Here is a 24,856-nt window from a genome sequence, read left to right on the forward strand (position 1 = left end):
GTTTACACACTTGCTGAAGCACTGGCTACAGTAAATGACAAGCCTAATAAATAAATGCATTTTATGCAGAATGATGTGTTCAGAGTGATTACAAAATATCTTGCAAAATTACCTCTAAAATGGCTGTGCACTCCCTTTTTAAAAAATACACTAAGTCCAACATTGTACAGCCCCCCAAGCGAGACACGGGAAGCTTCCAGGAATCTTACGGTGTGTCATTTTACACTCGAGGTGATTCTAAGGCACTCAACGGTGTGAGAACTAGCGCATTACAGGGCTTTAACGAAAGGAGTCTCCTAATTAGATGTGCCTTTTAGAACGAGCCCTTCGGCTGTACAGCGTAGAACCTACTGGAAGCGGGCAAAGACACCTAAGGTCCCTAACTACCGTAGCACCACTCACCCCTGCGCGGGGAGGGCGGCCCAGACGGTCGGCGCGCTGGTGCGCCCCCTGCCGGCCTCCAGCAGCCTCGTGCTGGGTCGGCTAGCTCTGCCAACTGCGACTGCGCACTCCGAGGCCCAAGGAGGCCGCTTCACGGCGCCTGCGACCGCGCCAATCCTGACCGGAAACGGAAGTAAGGGAGAGTCAGCCTCGTGCGCTTCGCCGGCCCAAACCCTCCCGTGGGCCCCGCCCGCTTTGCGGAAGTGCCGGAAGCGGAAGTTGCTAAGAGGTGGGGGGGAGTTGTCGGGGAGACTGGCGGGTTATGTTCGCGCTCCTTGAGTTCGCGCCTCCGCCACCCGAGCAGGTAAAAGGCACGATTGTGAAACCTTGCCGGTGGTGCTGATCCGGCTCAAACCGGATCCCGGCCAGGAGCCCCAACCCAAGCGCTGCGGTACCCGGTGCCCCGATTCTTTCCTTAGGGTCCTTGAGACTCCGTGGTTCCGGAAGTCCCCTGTACTTTTCCCTGGAGTGAGGTCCGGCTTCCTGGTGTCCCGGGAGACCCCCCGCCATGGGCAACACGAGCAGCGAGCGCAGCGCGCTGGATCGGCAGGGCGGCCATAAGACCCCCCGAAGGGACAGCTCGGGGGGCGCCAAGGATGGGGACAGGCCCAAGATCCTGATGGACAGCCCCGAGGACGCCGACCTCTTCCACTCGGAGGAAATCAAGGTGAGGCGAGGTGGGGGGGTCGCTCCCCTCGCCCCGTGGGGCGCTCGAGATGCCCGCCGCCACCGCGCTCCCACTCGTGGTCCGAAGTGGGCGGGGGCGGCGGCACGTCCCCCTCCGCGCTCGTTAACAGCCCGCTGGCTCTGTAAGGCCCCTCCTGTCCCGGCGCCGGTGTCTGATTACCGGTGGGAGAAACTCAGCCCGAGCGGGGAGGGACTCCGCGTCACCGCGTTACGGAGAGCGCGGCTCGGGGACAGTGTCCAGTTCTTAGTCACCATCGAGCGGCCAGCCGTCCTCGCGCCGGCCTCTCCGCCTTTCTCCCGGGTCTTCCAGAGAAACCGCCCCTCGCCTGGGGGAAGCCTGGCGGTTTCCGCCATAGTTGTTTGTGCAGTTTGTTGTCCGTGTTGGAGATGAGGCGGAGCGCACAGCGCAGGGGTTTCCTTGTGCCTCGGGTTTGCGGTGTCGCCCCGCGCGTTGGGAGCGGGCCCGGGGAAGGCACTCGGCCTCGGGGGGGGCGGCCCGTTGGCCCTTCATCTTCTCCCCCCTGTTGTTTCAATGACTTGATGTTGCAAACAGCGCAAAGCAGACGTCGTCGCGTGGCCAAACGTGAGCGTCCTGCTGCTTCAACGTGTCCAAAACGCTGAAGGTGATGCCAGGCTCAGCCACTCTCCCGTTAACCACCTGATGTGGTGCGTTTCCGACGGGGACGCCTGGTCCGGGGACACTTACTGGTTCTGGCAGCGGACGTGTAATGTGGCGGAGCCTAAAGAGCAAAAAATAAATAAAAATAACAATGCCTTAAGGACAATGCACCAAAGTAGGTTGAGGGGAAATGAAGGTGCCTCCCCACCCCTCCCACTCAGCCCGACACACACTCTGTTAGTTCTCAGTCGGATGCTAATCATCTTTGTCCATTAGGCTGATTGCCTGGCAAATCACTCCAAGTTGAGGCACATTTTTTTCTCAGGTGTTGGGCTGCGTGATCACGTTGTTATCCTACACCCTCATGCGGCTCTTGGCTCTGATATAAAGAGTCTGCTGCTACTTGGCCTCCCACCCTGTGGTTGTACTTGCTTTCTGAATCCGTTGCATCCCCGAGGAGCTGTGTGCAGTTGAAATCCTGTTTCTCCAACCACTTGACATCCCTTCCCTGAGAAATCATTTTGGCCCAAGGATGGCTGTTTAAGACATCATAAAAATGAAACTATTTTCTTCAAGGAAATATTTGCTGTTCTGTTGCTGTTCCAAAACTCCTCTAAGAAATGTTTCGCATACAGATGATCTGTGGAGAATGATTTTCAATAGTCCCGTTATCATTTCCTCAGAAGTTACTGAAATGGTGTAGCAGAGACACTGCATAGAATGCCCCAGATAGCAAAAAAAAAATAAAAGTCATGGATTCTTTTAACTACACTAGTTTACCGTTTTGGCTGTGCTTAGCTAGCACATCCTTGGTGGAAAGTGATTCTGGTCTGTTATTCTTAAATCTGTAGGCCTCTTTTAAGCTCAAAGAATGCAGGCATTTTTTAAGATATGCTCAGGTCAGTATTTGAAGTAAAGGTGCTCAAAGGCTGCTAGGCACCTCCAAGGGTCTTTCCCATCCTGGAATTCCTGCTGTTTTAAAGTCTTCGCCTTCTGATTCGGAAAAATGTAAAAGATCCAAAGCCACATATATTTCACCCAGAGTTGAACGTGTTTATTTCTCTTATTCTGGAACACCTCAGTTTTACATCACTTCCTACACTAGAAGTTCCTTTTTAACGATAATGAAGGTCAGTCTTTGTCTTAATCTTTTTCTCCAGCATGTGGACCACACTCAGTGAATAGTTTTTCCCTTCCTTAGAATCTGGATTTGCCAATTTTCAAGCTGACAGCTCTGGAATTACTCCCTAATAAATTTTCATGTACTTCAAATCTTGCCTAATTAAGGGAAGAAAATGACCTGTATTAAGTTAGTTTTGAATTCATTGCAGCCTTCTTCCAAGTGAGTTTTATAGTTTCTCCTAGAATCTTAACATAGCCCTCTTTTAGTAACAAGAGTAGCTAATAATTTGTACCACACTGTGTGTCTGATACTATGCAGAGCATTTTGTGGACTTGCTCAGTCTTCACAATAATCTTAAGTAGTTTCTATTATCTCCATTTTGCAAGTGGGGAAACTGAGGCACCGCTGGTCAATTAACAAGCCTGAATATGGTCCTGTGTAGTAACCACTGCCTCTTTAAAATGAATTGTCAGTGTTGGGGTAACTGTGTAAGGAGCGCATTAACGACTTCCTGTCCCTGTGTAACCTGCTCTGTTTCTAGGCTCCAGAGAAGGAAGAATTCCTGGCCTGGCAGCATGATCTGGAAGTGAATGATAAGGCTCCTGCCCAGGCTCGGCCAACTGTATTTCGATGGACGGGGGGCGGAAAGGAAGTGTACTTATCTGGGACCTTTAACAACTGGAGTAAACTTCCCCTCACAAGAAGGTAATTGCTCCGGGGAGTATACGCGTCTTAACCGTCTTAACCCGGAGATAATTCTGTTCCTAAATGATCTCTGCAGGTGGATGGGAAGGGATGTTTTTATAAAATGAATGCTGGATGGAAAAATAATCTTGCGGAATAATTCATAGGTTTCAGATCTCACGCCCAAGTGGTCTCTAGGTTCAGAGCACACTTAGAGAAAACGTCTCTTGGTTACAAGTATTTCTGTTTCACAGACATCTTCTGCTTCAGATAGTCAGCTGTGTGTTTGTTCAGGCAGGACTTGTTCTTCAGAGAGAGAGAGATCTATTCCTAGTGTAGTGGAGAGAGCACCAGGCTGGGAATCTTCGAGGCCGGGAGTTGAGTCCACGTTGGCACAGCGAACCTGAGCCTCAGTATTCCTCTCTGTAAGGGAACATTGGGCCAGGTGATCGCTGAGGTTCCTTCTAACTCTGCAAGGTCCATGTTACGTAGGCAACGCTGGCAAGACTCCGCAGGGAAACAGCTTAGTGGGAGACCTAGCATGGACTTGTGTCTGAAATTGTCAGTGAAAGAGCCTCTTCTCTCGTGAGTACTTTGCTGAAACGGAGCAATCGCTCCCTGCTGGGCCAGGCTTGATCATTGTGAGGGGACTGCCTGCTTTTCTAGCGCCAGCGTTAGTGTGGAGGGAGCTGCTGGGCACAGCGACAAGTCACTTCAAGTCAGGGCAACAAAACCGTCCACTGGAAGAGGTTTTTTGAAACCTCTGTAGTAGTTACGCCAGCTTCTTTGGAGAACTATTTGCGCATCCTATTAAATTGCTCCCCTCTCCTGCCCAAGGCAAACCGACAGGGTAAGACTTGGCAGCAGGCCGTTGGTCTTGTGTCGCCAGCCTCCTTGGCATCCGGTCTGCCAGGTGGTGGTTCGCTTGCAAGTTGACAAGGACAAGTACCTGTCTGTTGACCTTTCGATGTGGGTTGACCTGGGCTTGTGGGTTCCTGGGAGTGAAGCAAAGTAAGTTTTCAAGAAAACCTCTTGCATTGCTGCTGCTTTGTACGTCTTCTAGATTAAGATCACTTTACTGAGTTGTCTGAATTGGTTAAAAACGTTTATTCTCCTGCAGCTGAACTCTGGGTTTTACGTGGAATCGTTTTGTGCTATGGCTGGTTCTGTAAGCTAAGGGGGCAGCCCGCCCCGTTGAAAACCTCCGCTTCCTTTTTCCCCGCAGCCACAATAACTTCGTAGCCATTCTGGATCTGCCGGAAGGAGAGCATCAGTACAAGTTCTTTGTGGACGGTCAGTGGACACACGACCCTTCTGAGGTACTCTTCCTCCCGCCCTCGGTCTGTATAAGCCAAACAGTCACCATGCCGTACAGGTCTTCGCCAGGTCCCTTTGTCCTGCTGGGAACAGTCCCTGTGTGGCTGAGCTAGACAGCAGTGCTCACTGTCAGACGCCTGGCATGCTGGCCCGAGAGGAGCAGGTGGGCTAGCCAGGAGCTGAGCCCCTCCAGCCCGGAATTCTAAATCCTCCAAAGAAAAGCCCAGAGGCCTTCCGCGTTATGACGTCTGCCTGTCTGTCTCTTCCCAGCCAATAGTAACCAGCCAGCTTGGTACAGTTAACAACATCATTCAAGTGAAGAAAACTGACTTTGAAGTATTTGATGCTTTAATGGTGGATTCCCAAAAGTGCTCCGATGTGTCTGGTATGAACAGTTATTTTATACCACGTGTGTGCAGGTGGGGGCTGCCCAGTCTAGAAATACTCTTGTTTCTCTCACCTCCCACTCTTGAGCTCAAGCTGTCCAATCAGGTGGACGTTTGTAGCTCCCTAAGGTGCCACAAAACTAATTCCTAACTGTGCCAGGTCAGGTTTTTGAAATCTAGCCCTGAGGGGGCAGTAAGTCCTTTTGGGGGGTGAGGGGGACATCTCCAATATTCAGAGAGCAGACCATTGAAACGGAACCAGAGCTTGGTCTCGGGCTGGGGCAGGGCCCAAGAGGCCCGGGAGAGTGGCCATGGGTCAGTGGTGAGCCAGTGCCGGGAGGCCTGCCAGCTCCGTGCCTGCTCACAGCCCACTCAGGGTACTCGGCCTGACGGGTGATAAACGGACACCTCAGTGACCTTGGCCGTCACTTATGTGGTACATTAGCACCTTGTTGGGAGAAAGGCTCACCACGGAAAAAGGCTACATAGCACAACCAGCTCGAGTACAGCCCTACTAAAACTTTCTCCTCTTTTAAGAGTCATCCAATCACATACCTTCCAGTAAATTGCTTTCCATCCAAACCCACAGGAAGAAACTGCCTGGAAACATGACACGTACAGTTCAGGGTCAAGGGTGTGTTGTAATCTGGTGTCAACAGCAGCTGCACTGCAGGGTTTAAACAGTTCTTGCGGGGGTTAAGCAATTCCTGGACCCCTATAGGAGACAATGAAAAGGTTGCCCAGGAGTGCCTGCCAGTCTAAGGAAATGCACTCAGTTGAGTTTCCAGGGTGATTCTTCAGTGTCACCTGGCTAGGCCTGGAGGTTCTGCCAGCAGCATCCTTATCTTCTCAGCTCAGAAATCAGTGGGAAATCTACCTTGGTGGGCTTGCTGTGGCTGACAAGTCAGGTTGTTGAGTAGGAATGCCAAAAATCACGTTCTTCTATCTGGCTAGTTGCCTAATTTTTTAAAGAAATCATTTCTTTTTCAGATAGGTGGGCATTGAATAGAATGCCCAAATATCCTCTGCTTATCGATAAATGTAATTTGAGGCCATACACCAAAGCTTTTAGTCACATTTCTGCAGCATAGATCACCTGGGAAAACTGACCCCTCACTGCGGGCAAACCAACTTCAGGCTCGCTGTAGACTTCTGAAAAGACACTTTCTTAAAATGTATATTTACTCCTAATGGCTCAGTTTTCTGCACTTAATGCTTTTCTCAGTTTCCTGCTGTGATATGGTTGGGTCATGTGAAGGGAGCGTGTTCTCTAGAAAATGACGCTGAAGGAACTGGCAGAACCGGGCTGTGTCAGATTTATCCCAGACAGCCCAAGGATCAGGCGCCCAGCCCCATCCTAGGTGTCCTTGGACTAACAGCTCGGTCCCTTCCCGCTGGCCAAATATCAGTGAGTGAGCTGCTTCTTAAAGTTAAGAAACACTGGACTTCTAGAAGCTTCTTTGTATAATTGAGATACTCAAGCAAAAGTTGGAAAGGAACCAGAGAGTGATGGAGTCTTTAGAGATCCAGTTTTCAGTTTTGTTTCGTTTTGAAATGGGCCGGTGCGGTGCCTCGTATAACCTGTTTTGGCCACTGCCTGTGTATAAACAGGCTGCTTTATCTTCTGTTTTATCCTGGCTGGTGGCGCTCATAATTTGGGATTATCCCCTTAAGCCTCACTCAAAGCCTGAGCTTTGCAGTTTTTCCAGCTTGGCTTGAAGCAAGAAATAGTTTTATTCTGCGGTGGCATATCAAGTTAGGCTACTGGGAACCTCTTCCTCCTTAGTCTTCCGTCTGCCCCACACTCAGTGGCTTTGCCACAGCTGCCATCTTCCATCAGAGGACCTGAGTTCACTGCTAAATTTTATGCCAGTCACCCAAATTCCAGAAGGGTTTTCTCATGGCCTCTGCTCTTCATGCTTGAGGCCTGTATATCCTTCAAGAGAACCTAAGTCTGTATTGAGGCAATAAGAGACAGGGAACCCTAGACAGTGCCATCAATTAAATGAGACTGCTCCTAGAACTGCTTGTCAAAGTAAATGTCCTGTCACCATCTCCCAGGAGAGCTGTCCAGTTCCCCGCCAGGACCCTACCATCAGGAGCCCTACATCTCAAAACCAGAAGAACGATTCAAAGCGCCACCCATTCTGCCCCCACATCTGCTCCAGGTCATCCTGAACAAGGACACGGGGATTTCTGTGAGTACACAGGTGTCCTCCCATTCTATCCTCTGTGGTCATGCTCGGCTGCTCCTCTCTCTGTCCACCTCTCACGAAGCAGCCGGTGAAAAAGCTCAGTGTCACTCATCAGTGTTGGCTGCCAGAGTCCACCTCTGATGCGGGAACAGGCCACACTCGCAAGCTGTTCCCGAGTGTGGGGCTTCCACAAAGCCTTTCTGACCTTTTCTCCGTGCCTTCCACTCCTGCCTCAGCCTAGGCCCCATTCCTTTCCAATTTAATGACAAGATATCCAACCACCCCTGCTCGGTAAGCTACGTAATAGAATTCCTCGTCTCACCCCCAATTTTTAGAATCTTGTTTTAATCACCAAATCGCTTTCAGAAACATCACTGCCCCTGGATCAAAATTTGGGGTGTCTGGGTAACACACACTTCCTCTGAGGTCGGTATTACCTGCAGAAAGAAGCGTGGATCCTCCTGGATCCTAAAGAACACCTCATTCTTCCCTTGTGATTTTTCCACTCAGTTTAACCTGAATTGCCGAGCACCCCAGTTCTGGAATGCACGGCCTAAATCTTGAGATTCTAGAGGTCCTTCAGCTTTGTCCAAGCCACCACCCAAAAGGCACATGGTTATACGGTGGGAATCACACGGCGCTGTGGCTCGGGCCCCACACAGAAGTGGGTGCACGAACTGAGATGAGCTGCGTGCATACGCGTGCAGGCGACCCCTGCAGTGGCCATGGTATGTTAGCCAGGCACCCACCACTCTCGGGGCAGGTTTCCCCCTGTATGGAGAGTATCCAGGTGCACTCCTGACAGCGGAGCCGGCTTTTGCCCTACGCCTTTTCTGTTTGGAATCAGCAATGATAAAATTGAGGAATAGAAATGGAAAAAAACACCCAGATTTCTGGTTTCTCTTAAAAAACTGGAAGGTATGGCAACATTAAATGCCAGTCCTTTGTGAGCTTTTGTGGAGTAAGTAGCAGTGCCTCTCCCACTCCCCCAATCATCCATTTCATTCTTCAGGCACCGTACCTGAGTCTTACAGACACGAGTTTGCAATCCACTGCTCAGGAGCATGTGGTGTAGATTGTATCTTCCTGACCCTCCTGTAATGAGAGGACAGCCATGGCCCACACATCGGAGGCCAGGTGAACCCTGACCAGAGACACCCCCACGAGCCCAGCGGGCATGCAGGGAGACCCCGTAGTTGATGAGTGAGGTGTGACCCCCCTCACCTCGCCCGTCATCCTGGACAGGCTGTTTCACTGCCTGACAGGAACAGGTGGTCTTGAGAGCCCGCCTACTTTCCTTTGCTATCTGGACTGTGAAACAAAGTGGGAAATCTTGATTTCTAAATCCTAAATGCTGACATCTTCTGTTCCCACAGTGTGATCCAGCTTTGCTCCCTGAGCCCAACCACGTCATGTTGAACCACCTTTATGCGCTTTCAATCAAGGTAATGACATGTTTGCTGCTGTTGGAGTGTGATTCTCCAAGTGTGCTCCGAGACCCCTCCCAACAATTACCTGGAGTCCTTACCTGAAGGGCAGCTTCCATGACCGGACCCGGCCCACAGGCTCCAGTCCTGAAGGCAGGCCCAGGAAGCTGTTTTTATTAAGCCCCTGGGGTGATTCTTGTGCACTCAAAAGTGAACCCCCTGACTTATTCCTGCCTTTGACCATTTCTGCCCTCTTCCTCAGGATGGAGTGATGGTGCTCAGCGCGACCCACCGGTACAAGAAAAAGTATGTCACCACCTTGTTATACAAGCCCATATGAAGAGCTGGGAGCCAGCAGTGGGCCCCGGGAACAGTTTGCACCACCAGGCCCCATGCAGGCGTGCTTCCCACTAGAGGGAATGGACTGTACATTTCTCATTTCACACTCTTCACATTTCACACCCGCCCTAGTCCTACTTGAAGGTTTGTTCCAGGAACAGCAGCTCCTGAAACTCCTCGGTCTATATCGGTCATCCCAACGCACAGTGGCTGTGAATGGAGTCGAGGAAAGCAGGTCTGCAGCCCCCCTGAGGAGCGTGAGGATGGGTGCAGTTCTAAATATCTGCTGAACTGGTCATGGAGATTTCTCTTAAGCCAAAAATCAACACTGGCCACTTTGCTAGTAAAAATCTGGGATCGAGGCCACATAAAATATCTAATTGTGCGTTTTTAGGGCCATCGACTTGTCGCTGTTGAGGCCTGGCTGTGGCGCTAAGTATAACAAGTACAGAGTTAGTTTTGCCTGTCCTCTGAAATCATAGCAATATTATCTCCTGTTCTCTGCTCCAGGGAGTGTAATTTCTGTAGGAATTAGAACCTGTCTGATTTCCAGATGAAGTTTTACAATTGTTATTTACATTTGTATGCACTGTTTTATTGTTTTGTTATTTTTTTTAACCAGAGGTGGCTGACTCTACAGCCTTAGGGCAATTTTCTAATCACCTGAACTAAAGATCATGTAAATGAACAGTGCTCAGCAATAATCTGTTCTCAGAACAGACTTTGAAAACCGCTGCCGGATTTCTCCATTAAGCTGGATGATCCAGTGACCATTTGCTGGAAGGTTGTCCAGCTTTTTATTCTAATCGTGATGAGGTGACAGTGTTACTGTAATACGGACTTTGGAGAAGCACTCTACTCTAGCCTGTGCCACCTTGCTCAGAACCTCTGTCCCTACTTAGCAAAGAAGGCTGCAGCAGTTACTGTTGCTTATTCTGGAAGGATCTTTGAACTTGACAGCAGCCTTCTAAATGTGTCTCGGGAAGACATCCTTTGGACCAAAGCGAACCTCTTTGCACTCGGCCTGGTTTCCAGGGAGATGCCGCAGATGTGCCCATTAGTGCAGGTTCCTGTCCCCCAGTCAGCAGAAGCTGTCACTGCGCTGTGTTCTTGCTGCAGGACGGAGGACTGAGCTTCCTGGTTTCCAGTGCTTGTTTGGTAACCTGGAGTCTGGATACCCGTTTTTGTTACTGTTTTCAAAACACTGAATTACTATGACCTTGACATACCGGTTTCAATAAAGCTTTGTAAAGATAATGGGACATGTGCTTGGAGAAAGCTTTGATTTTTCTTTTTTTCTCAGTCGTTTGCAGAAGAGACTGGAACTCTGTTCCAGCGGTTATTCAGTGCACTGCATTTCAGTCGTTTTCACATCTCAGCACGGGTTGGAAATGGTACCATCCTGTGGCACTCAGGTGAGGCTCCGGCTACCCCACGACTTAGGGCCATTCTGTGACCCACCTGTTATGTACAGAGTTTGGAAGGCTATTAAGGGGCCTGCAAAATCGAGCCCCTCTGAACCACTCAGTCCTGAGAGGAAGGTGAGGAGAGGTAGCAGTGAAGGTTCCTGGTTTGGATGGTTGGCGGCATCCCTGGGTCAGAGGTTTTTCTTCCTCTTGCTCATCGACAAGCACTGCAGGGGAGCTTGGGGTGTGACACCGGCTGGGAAGACACCAGGACGTTTTGGAGTCAGAGCCATCTCACCAGCTAAAAGGGGCTCTGTCCCAGTTACGGGTGTCCCTTTAATAAGCCTTTTCTTCCCAGGCATCGGGAAACATTTAAATGAATTTTAGGGAAAAGGGAACCTCCTGGTCATCTGGGCCACTTGAGGTGGAGAGTAACTTAGAAAGCATTCCAGGGTGACTAATTCGCTGTCTCACCCTAAAAACCCAAGTGATTTGGGAACCTTAGATTTTAGGGACTAGGAATTCTGTAAGTAGACTAAGGAAATATGCAAAAATCCTCTTCTCCAAAATGATAAAATACTTTTAAAATACAACTGAAAATACATAGCCAAGCTCAAAAGTATAAAAGGAGTATATTCAAGCACCAGAAACAAGAAACCACTGCCATGTTGGTGAGCAGTGAGCATACCCCTAGGCCCATGGTGAGGCTTAGCAGAGGGTAGTGGGGCCAGAACCCAGCGATGGGCCTCCAGAGCCAGGATCTGACACCCACAGCTGGGTGGGAAGGCCCCCCACATGAGTTGGCCCAGAACAGCACTGCCCTTCGTGTAAGGGGGATGAGAATCTGGTTGCTGGCCTTAGCCACGGCTCAGAGAGAGCCATTAGCCCCAGGCTACATGGGCAAACAGCAAGAAGTTGGAAAATCCAACCTGCAATTTGGGCTCTACCCACAAAATTCAGAAGAAGCCAAGCTGAAAATCCAATGTAAAAACTAATTTGGAGCCAGTAAACCGGTAAGAGTCCTCCACAGCCCTGGGGTCCCGGGGGAGCCAGCATGATGACTGATGGTGGAGGGGTCCGGGCATGACCACAAAACAGATGTGGCAGCATTCTCCACAGGTTTGTGTATCTAAGACTTCATTTTCTTTAAAAAGCAACACACAAGGATGTCTCCTGTGGTCCAGAATTCTGCTCACAAACCCAAGGGAAAGACTATCCCCGAGAAGCTAAAGGTAATGGAGACCGGTTCACAGCTGTGGAGAAGGAAAGCCTGCTTTGCCCAAATGACGGACAAAGCCACACGTAGGACTGAGGCATCTCATGACCGGCGTGATGCTTTCTATATGAACATTCCCATTATGGGTGAGGACTGGATACACGTTAAAACTTCAGTTGCTTTTGAATGAAGATAGATATTTGCCCTCCAGAAATTTATATACAAGTGAATTTATGGAGCCAAAGGTAAGGGCTTTAAATTCCTAACATGTAAAATGGTACTGCCCCGTAAACAGAACCATCTATCGACATTCTGAAACCAAAGATCAAAGGACCCAGGCAAGGCTATTTCCTTCCCTCTGGCTCCACTTCTTACGGGTGTAACAGGGAAGTCAGCGCTCCGAGACCACGGCAAAGCCTGAGGTCACCCGAATCTGCCGTCCCCTCCCAGCATCCCCTCCCAGTGTGCACACGACCAAGATTAGGGATGTTGATCCAGGTCAGTTGCTGACTAGCTGAGTGACCTTGGGCAAATCACATGACCTCTCAGTCTGATTTCTTCCCCTGAAAAAAGGAGAGGGGTTGGACTAGCACTAGATGGTTGCTAGAGTTCATTTCATGTCACATTAGGAGCCACAAAGCCTTTCAATATGAATGGGACGTGGCCACAAACAGGTAGTCAAAGGGCCAGGGGAGAAGAAAAAAGTGCCAGCATCTCAAGCTCAATGAACAAACCTCAAAGACTCCAAAGGCCAAGCCTGGAATCCAAAACATCAAAGTGATACCGTCCACAGCTCCACCACTGAGGGAAAGCTCAGTTACTTCCAGAGGAGCATGATTTCATACCTGAGCGTGCACTCAGTTTGCCTGATAACCTGGCTCTCCACCAATGTTTACAAACAGTTTGAATGAATTCATGAAGACCCAGGCTATGGACCACTCATCTCCATTCAGCTTCTGAAGAGTCCCTCCTTAGCACCTCTGTTTATCAGCAAATTAGTGGAGAAAAACTAGAGCCTTCTGCCCTGGAACGCCCACTGTAATTGTCTTCAGCAGAAAACAAGGTTAGGAACATAGTCATATATGCATTTCTTCTAAAACCCAAGTCATCCCAGCTAATTGGAAAAACACCCACTAGGGTCCTCCTGAGAATTGTCACTACTGTGAGCCAGACCCTTGGAGAGGATCCTAAAAGTTGGAATGGCCGGAGCCGAATTTCTGGGGCTGGCCCTGTCCCTCAGATGAACCGCTGGGCTCTGCCCATTGGGTCAGCTCCCCAAACTAGTCTTTTTTTTGCCCTAAATACAGCTAAAAGGCTGTTGCCTGGATGAGGATGCCAGCCCTTCCCGTTAACCTTTTCTACCTGCCCTGCAGTGAATTCACCCATCTCTTCTAGAAAACATTGGCAAGTGAGAACAAGACAGCTCCTGTTGTGCGTACCCTGAGTGGTTCTCTGAAAGACAGCCCGAGCTGTGTATTGTAGTAAAGTCATTTTCAAGGTTCTTTTCCTCTAACAACCCTTTCAAGGCAAACAGAGTTCCATTAATCATTGATAGACTCAAGGGAAAGCCAAGTGACCAATGCTGTACTTTACTTCCACTGCCCCCACCCTCCCCAGCTTCAGGAAAATAAAGCCTCACCGATTAGGCAAGTGATAGACCATTTTTCTCTTACAAACACTGTGTGCCTCGAGCCACAGTCTGCAATACTTTGGATATCATAAGCAATACTTAAACTGCAACGAAAGAAATGTGACGACAACAGGCAAAGTTTCCTCAGCTTTAGTACTATTGACACTTTGGGCCTGATAATTCTTTGTGGGTGGGGGGCTGTCCTGGGCATTGTAGGACATTTAGCAGCATCCCTGGTCTCTACCCACTAGGTGCCAATGTGGGTACACCCCAGTTGCAACAGCCAAAATTGTCCTTGGAGAAGGGGAGCAGAGTCACCCCTAGTTTAGAACCACGGGAACAGGCAAATTTAACTGTTGTACTATGGGACTGAAAGCTGGGCGGGTGCCACCCCTGTGGGCCTAGCTTTAATGCTTCAGACTTAAATCCACATGTTTTCTAAAGCAAATCATATTCTGAAGAGACCCAATTCTGAAGATAAGCTGACTATTCAGTCCTGTTAAAAGCAAATCATCTCTGCTTGGCCTAAGTCTCCCAATCCTAACGTTTCATGGTTATGAAATTTGCTATGCAGTCAGCCTCTTTAGTCTTGTGAAAATTAAATTGTAAGAGCCAAAACATGACATCTAATTTCGTACTTAAGACAGGAATAGTAGCCTGGAGAGCTGAGCCTTACTTTATGGTGTGGCTAATTTGTCAGTTGTTTCTTTGAGGTCATTCCTTAGGTCCAAAGAACCTTTCTGGCACATTCCTTTGGAACAAATCATGCTTTTGAAGTATTTTGTGGCTGACAAGAGTCCTTAGAACAATAACTGAAATGGTTGATTGGTAATTAATAGACTTTTCCTACTATTATAAGAAATGTTCCAAAATTTTATTGGTTCATCCTCTGAATTACGTATTTCCATTCTTACAGTTAGGACCTTTGGCACACTTTTATCCCCAACAGTAAAATAGAAAAGAGGAGCAGAACTGCAACTATGGTTCCTGTCACAACCATGTCAGATACGACCCTGTAAGTCAGACTTTTTGATTATGGTCAGATTACTTCCTTGGAAAATAAAAATCAAAGAGTAAAAGCAACAGGAACCAGGCAAAAAAAATTACCATTTGCCAAAACTGCTGTTTTTGTCTATGTCAAGCAAAGTATTACTAACTGAAAAATAGAAAACATTCACCTTACAGACTAAAAATTCATCTAGTTAAAAATAGAAGTATTTAAAAAAATTTGTTTAAATAAAAAAATAGGCTTTTTCGTCTCGGCTGTCGACATGCCATCCAGACTGAGGAAGACCCGGAAACTTCGGGGCCACGTGAGCCACGGCCACGGCCGCATCGGCAAGCACCGGAAGCACCCAGGAGGCTGCGGTAATGCTGGTGGCTTGCATCACCACAGGATCAACTTTGACAAATATCATCCAGGTTACTTTGGGAAAGTTGGTATGAGGCATTACCACTTAAAGAGGAACCAGAGCTTCTGCCCAACTGTCAACCTTGATAAACTGTGGACCTTGGTCAGTGAGCAGACATGGGTAAATGCTGCCAAAAACAAGACTGGAGCTGCTCCTATCATTGATGTGGTGCGATCGGGCTACTACAAAGTTCTGGGGAAGGGAAAGCTCCCAAAGCAGCCTGTCATCGTGAAGGCCAAATTCTTCAGCAGAAGAGCTGAAGAGAAGATTAAGGGTGTTGGAGGGGCCTGTGTCCTGGTAGCTTGAAACCACACAGGAAGTTCATTAAAACTCCAATGTTTTTAAAAAAAAAAAAAAAAAAAAAAAAAAAAAAAAAAGAAGTATTTACATTTTAAATTACCTCAACCTGAACTCCTCACTCCAAAGAAATTCCCCATGGCCTTATCATAATGGATGAGAGAGATTTTTAAGGTGACCTGTTTTCCTGATTAGCGGCATTCTAGGACAACTGGGTAAATCCATTCTTGAGTAATCCTTTCAAAACGGCCTGACTTGCTTAAGGAGCTTTCTGGTTCTCAGTCCAATAGTGACCTCAATAACCACTTCATGGTTCGTTGAAAGTAATGATTTTGACAACGTCACTGTTGGAAGATAAATGGCGCCAGTCTTGAGTCCAGAAGGGCAGGGTGCTCTAACATCTGTGTGGCTCCCACACCCCCAGAGAAAAAGCCTCCTCATGAAAGCAGTAAAGTCCCATGTCATGATAACACTGGCCAGACTTAGGATTTTTATGGTCTCTCAAGAAAGGAAGAGGTCGTTGCACTGAAGCAAACATTTTAGATCATTGCTTTATTTCACTATTGTTCAACAACAAAGTTCATTCCTCTCAAGGTGGATTTTGAATTTTTCCTTGTGTACTTTTCCTCGTTCTGAATAAAAAAGGTAATGAAGAAAAAGCCTGTACTTTTGGAGACCTAGAATCTTATTTATGCTGATAAGCTTTTGACTGCAATTTTGTGTTACAATATTTCCTGCTGGCATCGCGGTGGTCACACGGGGCTTCCCACCCTCCAGTGAAGATGGCGTCCACAACCACCACCGTTGAAACCAAAAGTAAGTGTTGAAAAATGCACCTTTTACAATAAAAAAGTAGAAACCAATTCAATTTCCTTTTTTTTGTTTTTGTTTTTTACGAATATAAAGTTTCTTGTAAATATGTACAGTCTTTTGAGCTAGTTCTATCGCAGGAAGCATTTCACAAATGAGACACACGATATACACTTTCGGGGCTCTAGAAGCCCCTTTCTCATGGAGATCCTAAATGAAATGCCAAGACTGAAAGACCAGTTTTCAGTGAACTTTCCAAATACTTGTGGACCAAGAGACAAAAACTTCAGCAAACATTCAGTCAGATCTGCCCTGGGGGAAGGAGGGGATGCAGTGTGACCCCAAAGACTCTAAGCAACGCGTAAAACACGACAGCGTGACACTTGCCAAGGGTGCAACAACATGGAGGATCATGGGCATTTCAAATGAGAAAGCACTTAGGTTAAGAGACGAGCAGGAAGGAGCTGGGATTTGGGCCAGGTTGCAATCTGTAATGTGGCCTGAACTGTGGACACATGGATTGAAACACGTGCACGTTCACCTGCTGCGGTGGGAATAGGTCTACCTGTCGACTTGCCTCAGATGTGCCTTGGTGAGTGGAGGCGTGTCTGAGAGTCATGGAGAATCCGAAGCAAGAGATGCCTTGTGGGAAATTAAAGGCAGAAATAAGGCCGCTAGTTAGCTTGCCAACTGCAAAGCCTCTAAGTTGGTTCTTTACCAGTCCCCAGGGGGTTTCGCACTCTGACAGGGTCGAAACAGTGAGCCGTACTGCACCTAAGGACGTCCTGACCCCAGCAGAGGGGGGAGAGTTGAGCTGCGGCTTCCTCTTCACACTTCCTGGTCTTAGTCTAGCCCTAGGGAAAGGCTTGTGTGGGAAGTCACAGTTTTGTAGGGTAGAACCGTGCTGCGTTTTGTGTGAACAGAGTCATCCACGAGGGAGTCGGCAGGAAGCATGAAAGTGTGAGGTGGTGGTTTGCTGAAATCCTTCTCTGGTCGTAAGGCTTGAGCGTTTGGTTTTTTTGTTTGTTCAGTGCTACCGACTGCAGCTTGTTTGTGGCCAGTGAGTTGGCAAGTCGTCTGAGGGTCTCGATTCGGCGGAAGCTATGGGGTGGTACTAGTACATTGGCAAAGCAACCCAAGGGGGGCAGCCAGGTTGGGGAGCAGCACATGCAGTGAACCGCCATGCAGAACTCCCAGACGGGTCTCTTCCCATCCCAGGGGGGCCCGTCATGGACAGGAGGTGACGGGGCGCCCCGGTCCCCTCCCGGGCCCAGAGACCCATTAATGCTGGGCTCAGAGCAAGTCTATTGCATGCTTTCCTGGCCAAAGCTACATGGAAAGCAGGGACGGCAGGCTGGGGAGATGACGCTGAGGGGCGGGGAGGGAAAGCTCCTCGAGGTCCCTTGGCCCCAAGTCACTGCCTCGCAGCTGAGGCCCGATGACCTCCATACATTCTCAGCTGGTGGGAGGGGAAGTCGTCAAGGCCATAAAAGGCAATGAGAACAGTAAACATTTGGCTAAGATGTCACCCTGGGTAAAACAGGGCCATCGGTGAGGATGGGCTCGAATGAGAATGAACTATGTGAGTGCAGGAGGCTAGCCAGCTGGCGGGGACTCTTCCACGATACGTTTTAGTAGCAAAGACCTGATGGTGTGATCTAGCTAAAAATGACTACAACAGGAAATACACTGCTATTCAAATCTAGTAAGAATTCTGTTGTCTTAAAAAAAAAAAAGAAGAAGGAGGGAAAAACAAAACAACAAAAAAACCAAACCAACCAACCCTAGGATCTTAAAGTAGCTATTAACTAGGGTTCTAACCAAGTTGTAGTCAGGTCCGGTTGGTTTTCTCTGATGAACTGGTACAGGCTGGAGCTGGGTACAAAAGGTTATGAATGCTTTGAAAGAGTAACAAAGTGTGGAGAGGATGGCTGCAGGAAGGTGCTGACAGCTCCTAAGGGCCTCAGCCCCCTGCGCCTCCTGGATGCAGGGGTGTCCGTGCTGAGGTGGGGCTGGGTCCAGCTGTGCCGTGGGTGGCAGAGCAGACGGGCGCTGGAGTCCCCTTCAGCAGAGTTCCAGAGTGTGTTTGGTGTTTTCCTGCAGGTTAAGATGAGGAGACGGTTTTTCTGACTGAGATTTATACTGAAGACTGGTCCCAGACCTAGGAGCAAAAGGAGGAGGAGGGCGTTAGCCACCAGAGGCCCAAATTGCTGTGCTCTTTGCAGAATCCAAACAGGAACTTGGCAGTGCCTGGTCCCTCTCGGCCATTCACGCTGAGTGCTCTGCAGGTGGCACCAACTAGCAGAGCCAACCCTCAAAGCTGGGAGTCCATGAGGAACTGAAATTCACAGAAAAGTCCTCAAAGTTATGTATTTCTACTGTTACACACACACACACACCTTATCAGTCAATCAGATGAGATAAGGAAAAATATTTAGATGGCTTTCCTCCTCTCTATACCAGCAGGGGTGCCACAGTGACATGCAGATGACATCAGAAGAAAAATGCAATCCAGAAAATCAGCTTCCGGTGACAGAATTCAAAGTCCTTCTAGAAGGCAGCCACTGTTACCAGTTTCTGTGTAGCCTTCCAGAAAAATTCTGGATGTAGGTGTGTATATTTGTATGTGTGTCTGTCTGGTAAAGGTACGGCACAGAAGGTTTTGTTATTCACACACACGCACACACACACACACACACACACACACACACTGTCTCTAGAAACTGTTAACCCCAGCTGCCTCTGAGGAAGGGAATGATACACTTTGGTAACTATTATCTTTTGAGGTACACACACATGCATACACGCCATCCATTTGCTTAGGAGGCTTCCTCCTAAATCAAGTACATTTTCTTCCTAACCTCGTTATATGACTCACAAAGTCTGAATGACAGTAATGGAGTTCCTTTTCACAACAGTGGCCCTGAAGGGGCCTCAGCTCCCTAGGTCATCCCTCTGGCCTCCGGATGTGGCCTCACCTTGTTGACCTGGGACAGGGGGGTCCTCACAGCTCCCACAGGCAGCCGGCCCCTGCTGCTGTCTTCGAACAGCCTCCCAGGGGACCGCTCCCGCCGAGTGCTGAGCATCCGGCCAGGGGACTTCTCCCGCTCCAGGGGGCGGCCGGGAGACTTGTCCCTGCGCAGCTCGGTCCGCCCCTCTCGGTAGCGGTGGGGTGTGCTTGGCTCTCTCGCGTGGCTGGGGCCTTCAGGTGGCGCAGGGCTGGAGGCCACGCGCTTGGTGATGTGCTCGTTGTACGTAGGCGGGCCTCGCTTGTTGGGGCTGCTGGCAACAGGAGAGGGAGGGTGCGCTGAGGTGTCACAACCCCCAAGGGGCATTTTCCTTTTCTGAGCAGCCCCCCTGGACCCCAGTCTCACCAATTAGGAGAAAAACCTCCCACCTGGAGTTCTTCAGGCTTTTTGTTTGTTTTATTTGGGTAGGGAGGTCAGGGAAGAAAGCAAAGACGACAACTAAAGAAAATCAAGCTTCCTGGTCTCGGAGCAGGCTTTTATTTACTGAGCACCTACTGTGTGCCAGGCCCTGTGCTAAGCTCTTTTGATGCATTATCTTGTTAAATCATCACAACAGCGCTACAAGCTGGGAACAGGCAAGACTCTCACTGTGCAGACAAGAAAATGGCGACACAGACAGGTTGGGCGGCTCGCCTGAGCTAATGAGCTGCAGAGCTGGGACTCCAATATGGGTCAGTCTCAGGTCATCATCCTCATACTATATCCACTGACCTAGTATTTTCCAGAGCCTAGAACGCCCAGGGGGGCTAAGCCTACTACAAGGCCGTCGACACAACGAGCAGTTTTGAGAAAGCCTATACTCATCACTGTCAGTTGTCTTATCTGTCCCATTCCTGGGCCTGGTGTTTGCTCATCCCTCCAGGTGGCTTTCCAAGAGTCTGTGGTACCCAGTGCTGATGCGAGAAGTGTAGGGATCAGGCCTGATATAATTAGGAAACTGAGCAGGAAAGACAAAAACTGAGCAGGGCTGGCTCAAAAAATGTCCCTGGCCCCAAAGAGATTGATGGTTAATAAGCAAACAACTGCACACACTGGGGCCTTTTTGTACAACCAGTCCAACCCTGCACCCAGGCCTGGCCCAGGTATTCTCGATAAAGATTTCAACAGACATGGCCCTAACCACCTCTCTGAAAAAGCAAGGTCCAGAAACGAGGCCTTCTGAGTCAATTCCTTCCTACCCCAATGAGCAGAAGAAAGAGTACTCAAGTCCTCACATCTGAGCATGATAAGCGCTGGGAAAAGGCAATCTATTTTAAATGGGAACAAAATTTTATAGTGAATATTACTTGGAGACATATTTTTCACTGATTGGGGCTTTATCTTGGAAAGTAACAGTAGAAATCAGGAAAATACATTTATTTTATCCTTGATATTTTTAAACCCTAAATTACAAATGCAGTTACATGCTGATTCTAAGAAGGAACCAAGTATAAATCTCATACTGATTTATTTTGCTGAAATTTTCTCAACGAAAATGTATGCTAACCCATAATATGACATCCTTTACATCTATGTTGAATTCATAAAGTCATTTCTTCAGAAATATTTGAGAGTGTCACTGGTTTTCCCAAAGGCCTAGCTTAATCCTTGAAATCTAAATCCTTCTCTTTGGAACAGGTTATCACTTTATCGATTTGTTGATGTTTCCCCCCTTCAGTTATTGGTCTAACTCCGCCAGAACTTCTTTTGTCAATGCCCGTTAACTGAAAGCAACTGAGCAGCAAAGATACCAACCCACTAAGGAAGAGAGACCCTCGAGCAAGCTTGAGGGCCAAATCCAGACAGAAGCCCGTTTTTATAAATAAAGTTTTATTGAAACACAGCCATGCCCAGCTGGTCATACACTATCTCTGGCTGCTTGCACACTATAGCAGAGTTGAGAAGTCGAGACAGAGACCATATGACCTGCAGAGCTGAAAATATTTACTATCTGGACCTTTACAGAGAAAGTTTGCCAATTCCTGCTCTACAGTAAAACGGAGCAGAGATCGTTTTATAAGTGGTCAGTTCACTGTGAATAGCTTCATGCCTTTCTCTTGCTTCCCGATGCAATTCTAATTGTAGAAATTCAGACAAGTGCTCAGAAAGCCAGAACCCTTTGTTGAGTATGCAGCAATAAAGTTGAGATAACTCAGATTTCAACAGCTTGAAATCAAGGTTTGTATTCATCTCTAGTTTTATGGCTTTAAGATATGGAAGACCGATTTAAAAAAAAAAATGAATTCCAAGTAGGAGAATTACATTAAGCTTATTTGTAATGAAAGAGAAATTATAAAACGTGTCCACAGGGGCCCGTCATAAAGCAAGTGAGGGAGCTTACTGCCCAGGGGAAGAAAGATGGCTCAACAAAGGCCATTGGAGATGTCGGCTTAGATGCATGGGACGAAACACCCATCATTCTAGGCCGAGTGGACAATCTTCCATCTTTGTGTCCGTTAATAACCAATGATCCACCACATCAATGTTATGTTTCTTGCCAAGAGTTACACATCCCACTCTGCTCAACAGACCGGGGCAATGCGGCCCGCAGTGAATCACACTTGGCCATGCTGGCCTTGTACATTCTGAACTGCCCAAAGCAGTCAGCAGCAAAAAGACCGTTTTAGAAGCCAGGAGACAACGAAAGACTAACTGCTGATTTTCCAGACGTGTCTGGCAACTGCAGGAAAGCAACAACATTATTTCTTGTTCACAGGACCTGGAACCATTTTCGATCACAAAATAAGTAACTCATTACAGATAGTCTCAAAAGGAAGGTGCCTGGCCACCTAACTGGTGAGGCAATGCAGGGGGGTGGAAAACCGTAATTACCGTACTTTGATTTCTTCTTGGCATGAATTGGGAACTACTTACATAAAATCTAGACTTTTTCAGGGGACAACCAGAGCCCTTTAAGCAGTCGCTCTTGAGAGTCAAGCCGAAAAGAGTTGGGAGACGCTGGTTATTTGGCACTTCTGGTTTTCCAGTAAGTTCCTGGTATTAAAATCACCCTGAACAAACATTTCAGACTAACGCCTATATTTCAGCAAAAGAAAAAGACTATTCGTTAGGACATAGTCTCAGAAAATTAAATTAATGATTCTCTTTTTCAGCATCTAAGTGTTTTGTAATGTTAGACACGGCTCCTCCACCAAATTGAGTCCCTTCAGAATAAAAACAGTGTCTTCCTCATCTGTGTAGCCCAGGTCCAGACACTGTGTCTGAAACATGGTAGGGGGCCCACATAACTGTTTATAGACACATGAGGTTTGGAAACCAGTCCAGAAAATGAAAATCCTACATCCATTAAATATTCCCCTGGGTTAAATGATCTCAGACCTTCCTGCGGACCAAGAACTTACACTTACACATGTCAAACCTACACATCAACCTGGATCTGGCTTCTAACCCTCTGTGTCAAGGCCAGTCCCACTTCCACACACTGCTGGTGGGATCACAAAAGGGTACATACAGCCCCCAGGGAGGGAAACTCGGCAACATCTCTCAAAATTATAAACTCATAACCAGTGTCACCCATCAATTCCTTTTCTAGTTATGTATCCTACAGAGAGATTCCTAAGCATCCAAAATGGCATAAGCAAAGGCATTTATACAGCAACAGACGAGAAACCACCCAAAGATCCACTGAGAAAGGAGCAGTTAAATAAATGAAAGTCATGGGAAGGCATACTATGGAAGCATAACAAAAAAAAAGGGAAGAAATCGTTTTTGTAACTGACGTGGAGCAATCTCTAAAATAGTAAGGGACATAAGAGTATGCAGGGTGAAACCTATCTCCTGTGTGAAAAAGAAGGGCAAGAGCCCCTCCAAACGGCAGAGTAAGGACCTCCCCACAACTGTCCCTCCACAAAAGCAACAAGAGCACTGACAAAAATTGTCAATATCAACTTTTCTGGAAATGAACTAAAGGCTTGCTACAATTCAAAGAGTATTTATACAAGAAAAACAGCTGAATCTCAGTAAGAACAACAAGCTTTGTGACATTTTCACTCGACCTGTCCCCACGCCTCACCCCCGAGAGCTACAGTAATGTTGAAAGCAACAGCCTTGAAACCAGCCACAGGGGCTGGGAAAACCAGCAGCCTAGCCGCCACTGGAGGGAGCTGCTCAGAACCGAAGTTCCCCAGAAAGGACCCATTCCCAGAAAACTGTCACAATCATACCTGTCTGGCTACTCCTTGGAAAAGACTATTCTCGGGGCTGGTTTTGATTTGGCCTGACTCAGGGCTACATCACAAGAAAAGCCCATCCCCAGAAACTTCAGTGGTAGCACATAATAAAGAACACAAACTTTACCACGGAATTAGTTTTGGAGAGTAAATAAGTAAACAGCAACAAACCCAGGGAGGGAAATCTGATTTCCAGAGTTGCCACATCATATTATTTGCAATGTCTGGCCTCCAACAAAAAGTTACAAGACATGCAAAGAAACAGGAAAGTCTACGTAGGACATCATTTCTTCCAGGAAATCCTCCCGGGCCCCCCTCTGCGCTCCCACAGTGCCTTAACCCATCCCAATGCCAGCCTCATCCTCCTAGCCTTTTGCGCGTGTCTCTTCCCTGGGGTTTCATCAGGGAAGGACGCATCTGGCTGATTCACCACTAAACCTCCCATAACAAGCCCTACGAGCCCAGCAGAATATCTGCTAAAACAATGAATTCCTAATTCCTGCTCCATTCCAAACAGAGCCGCTCAAAATACCCAGCAGAGAAAGGCCAGACATTTCCTTCCGCCTTTTATAAGGGGGCATTTTTAAATGCTCCTGACACTTACCGTGACTGTATATCTCAAAGAAAAAAGCTTGACTACTGGGAAACCTTCACCCAGCTTAGCAAGATTTCCTCTGCTTTGCAGCAAGCACTCGGCCCCCTGTAATGAGGAAGAGGAAGGGCACGGTACCTGCGGGAGGTGGAGGGACCCCGGTGGTGGTCAGTGCCGGACTCCTTTACGAGGTTTCCTTTGCAGCAAATGACCCTTAATTTATCCTGGTACGAGGACGCCAGGTAAATCGCTCCCGAGGAAATTGCAGGGCCCAGGTAGCGTGGGTTTGGGATTTCCAAATACGCTCGGGCAGGGGTCCTGTGGAACACCAGACGAGAGTTTACATTGCAGGTTGCTTACACCACTCAGCGGGATACGAAGAAACACGCACCCAGCCTCCACACCTAACCCCAACCGCCGAGCTCGTCAAAGCCTGGAGGGCAGTGCTTACCCCAGAGAGGAGCGTGCCTGGATCTCAATCACTTCAAGTGAATTGAAGTGGGTCACAAACAGGTAGGGTTCTCTGTAGGCTGGGTGGCCACCATGCAGGAACAGCGTGGAGGAAGGGTTAAAAGAAAGAAAATGAAAACCTGGCTGCAATGCATCCCTGGACCCAGCAATCCCACGTAAAGGAACAGATCCTACAAATACATCCAAGTATAACTCATGCAACAAATACACCCCGGGACATGAGGCATGTTTACATTCATTCACTGCCATGTTGTTAAAGCAGAAGATGGTAACCAACTCAAAGGTACATTCTAGGCGATCAGTGAAGTAAATTGTGGTACATCTATGGAATTCTGCACAGCTGTGAAAATGCATGAAGATGCTCTCCATGTACTGTATAGGAAAAACCTGAGGTGCACAGTGCATAAAGCAAGGTCCAGAATAATGTATAGAGAATGCTATCATACTGATAAAAAAGGGGGTTACAAAAGGGGGGAACAAGAGTATATTATTTTATGTCTCTGTATTTTCACAAAGTACTAGAAGAATAAGAAACTCTTAATTTTTTTTTCCCTTAAGGGAGTGGGCAAGGAGAATTTGGGAGACAGGTAATATGGGTGAGACTTT

At 48.0% G+C, this 24,856-nt stretch overlaps 3 protein-coding genes across 15 annotated transcripts in view; 2 read left to right on the plus strand and 1 right to left on the minus strand.

Annotated features, from left to right (window-relative positions):
• Positions 1-638: 638 nt before the first annotated feature.
• Positions 639-10,479, plus strand: PRKAB1 (protein kinase AMP-activated non-catalytic subunit beta 1). Of its 4 annotated transcripts, XM_081037607.1 has the most exons (9): positions 647-745; positions 861-1,108; positions 3,412-3,575; positions 4,780-4,873; positions 5,142-5,256; positions 7,319-7,455; positions 8,829-8,897; positions 9,142-9,185; positions 9,374-10,478. In XM_081037607.1, exons 2-9 carry the CDS (start codon positions 950-952, stop codon positions 9,387-9,389), a joined length of 798 nt encoding a protein of 265 aa, XP_080893733.1. In that variant the 5' UTR covers positions 647-745; positions 861-949; the 3' UTR covers positions 9,390-10,478. The 4 variants fall into 4 exon arrangements, with proteins under 4 accessions (XP_080893732.1, XP_080893730.1, XP_080893733.1 ...); XM_081037606.1 differs by having other exon boundaries at positions 639-1,108; positions 9,374-10,479; XM_081037605.1 differs by lacking the exon at positions 9,374-10,478 and having other exon boundaries at positions 9,142-9,365.
• A 3,947-nt stretch (positions 10,480-14,426) lies between these two features.
• On the plus strand, positions 14,427-15,217 carry LOC308492362 (large ribosomal subunit protein uL15-like). Its single transcript, XM_081037214.1, has one exon. It carries the CDS (start codon positions 14,742-14,744, stop codon positions 15,186-15,188), a length of 447 nt encoding a protein of 148 aa, XP_080893340.1. The 5' UTR covers positions 14,427-14,741; the 3' UTR covers positions 15,189-15,217.
• A 495-nt stretch (positions 15,218-15,712) lies between these two features.
• CIT (citron rho-interacting serine/threonine kinase) overlaps positions 15,713-24,856 on the minus strand; it is a 149,596-nt gene continuing 140,452 nt past the window's right edge. For 9 of the 10 annotated variants that reach the window (XM_081036481.1, XM_081036489.1, XM_081036485.1 and 6 more), the window contains 4 exons: positions 24,231-24,309; positions 23,918-24,097; positions 18,968-19,271; positions 15,713-18,150 (listed from right to left, as the gene is read on the minus strand). In XM_081036481.1, the coding sequence (XP_080892607.1) occupies positions 18,127-18,150; positions 18,968-19,271; positions 23,918-24,097; positions 24,231-24,309 (587 nt within the window). In that variant the 3' untranslated portion in view covers positions 15,713-18,126. The remainder of the gene's footprint in view (positions 18,151-18,967; positions 19,272-23,917; positions 24,098-24,230; positions 24,310-24,856) is intronic. The other variant, XM_081036482.1, reaches the window with a different exon arrangement.

Source organism: Rhinolophus hipposideros, assembly GCF_964194185.1.
Source record: "Rhinolophus hipposideros genome assembly, chromosome: 24".
Taxonomy (NCBI): Eukaryota; Metazoa; Chordata; class Mammalia; order Chiroptera; family Rhinolophidae; genus Rhinolophus; species Rhinolophus hipposideros.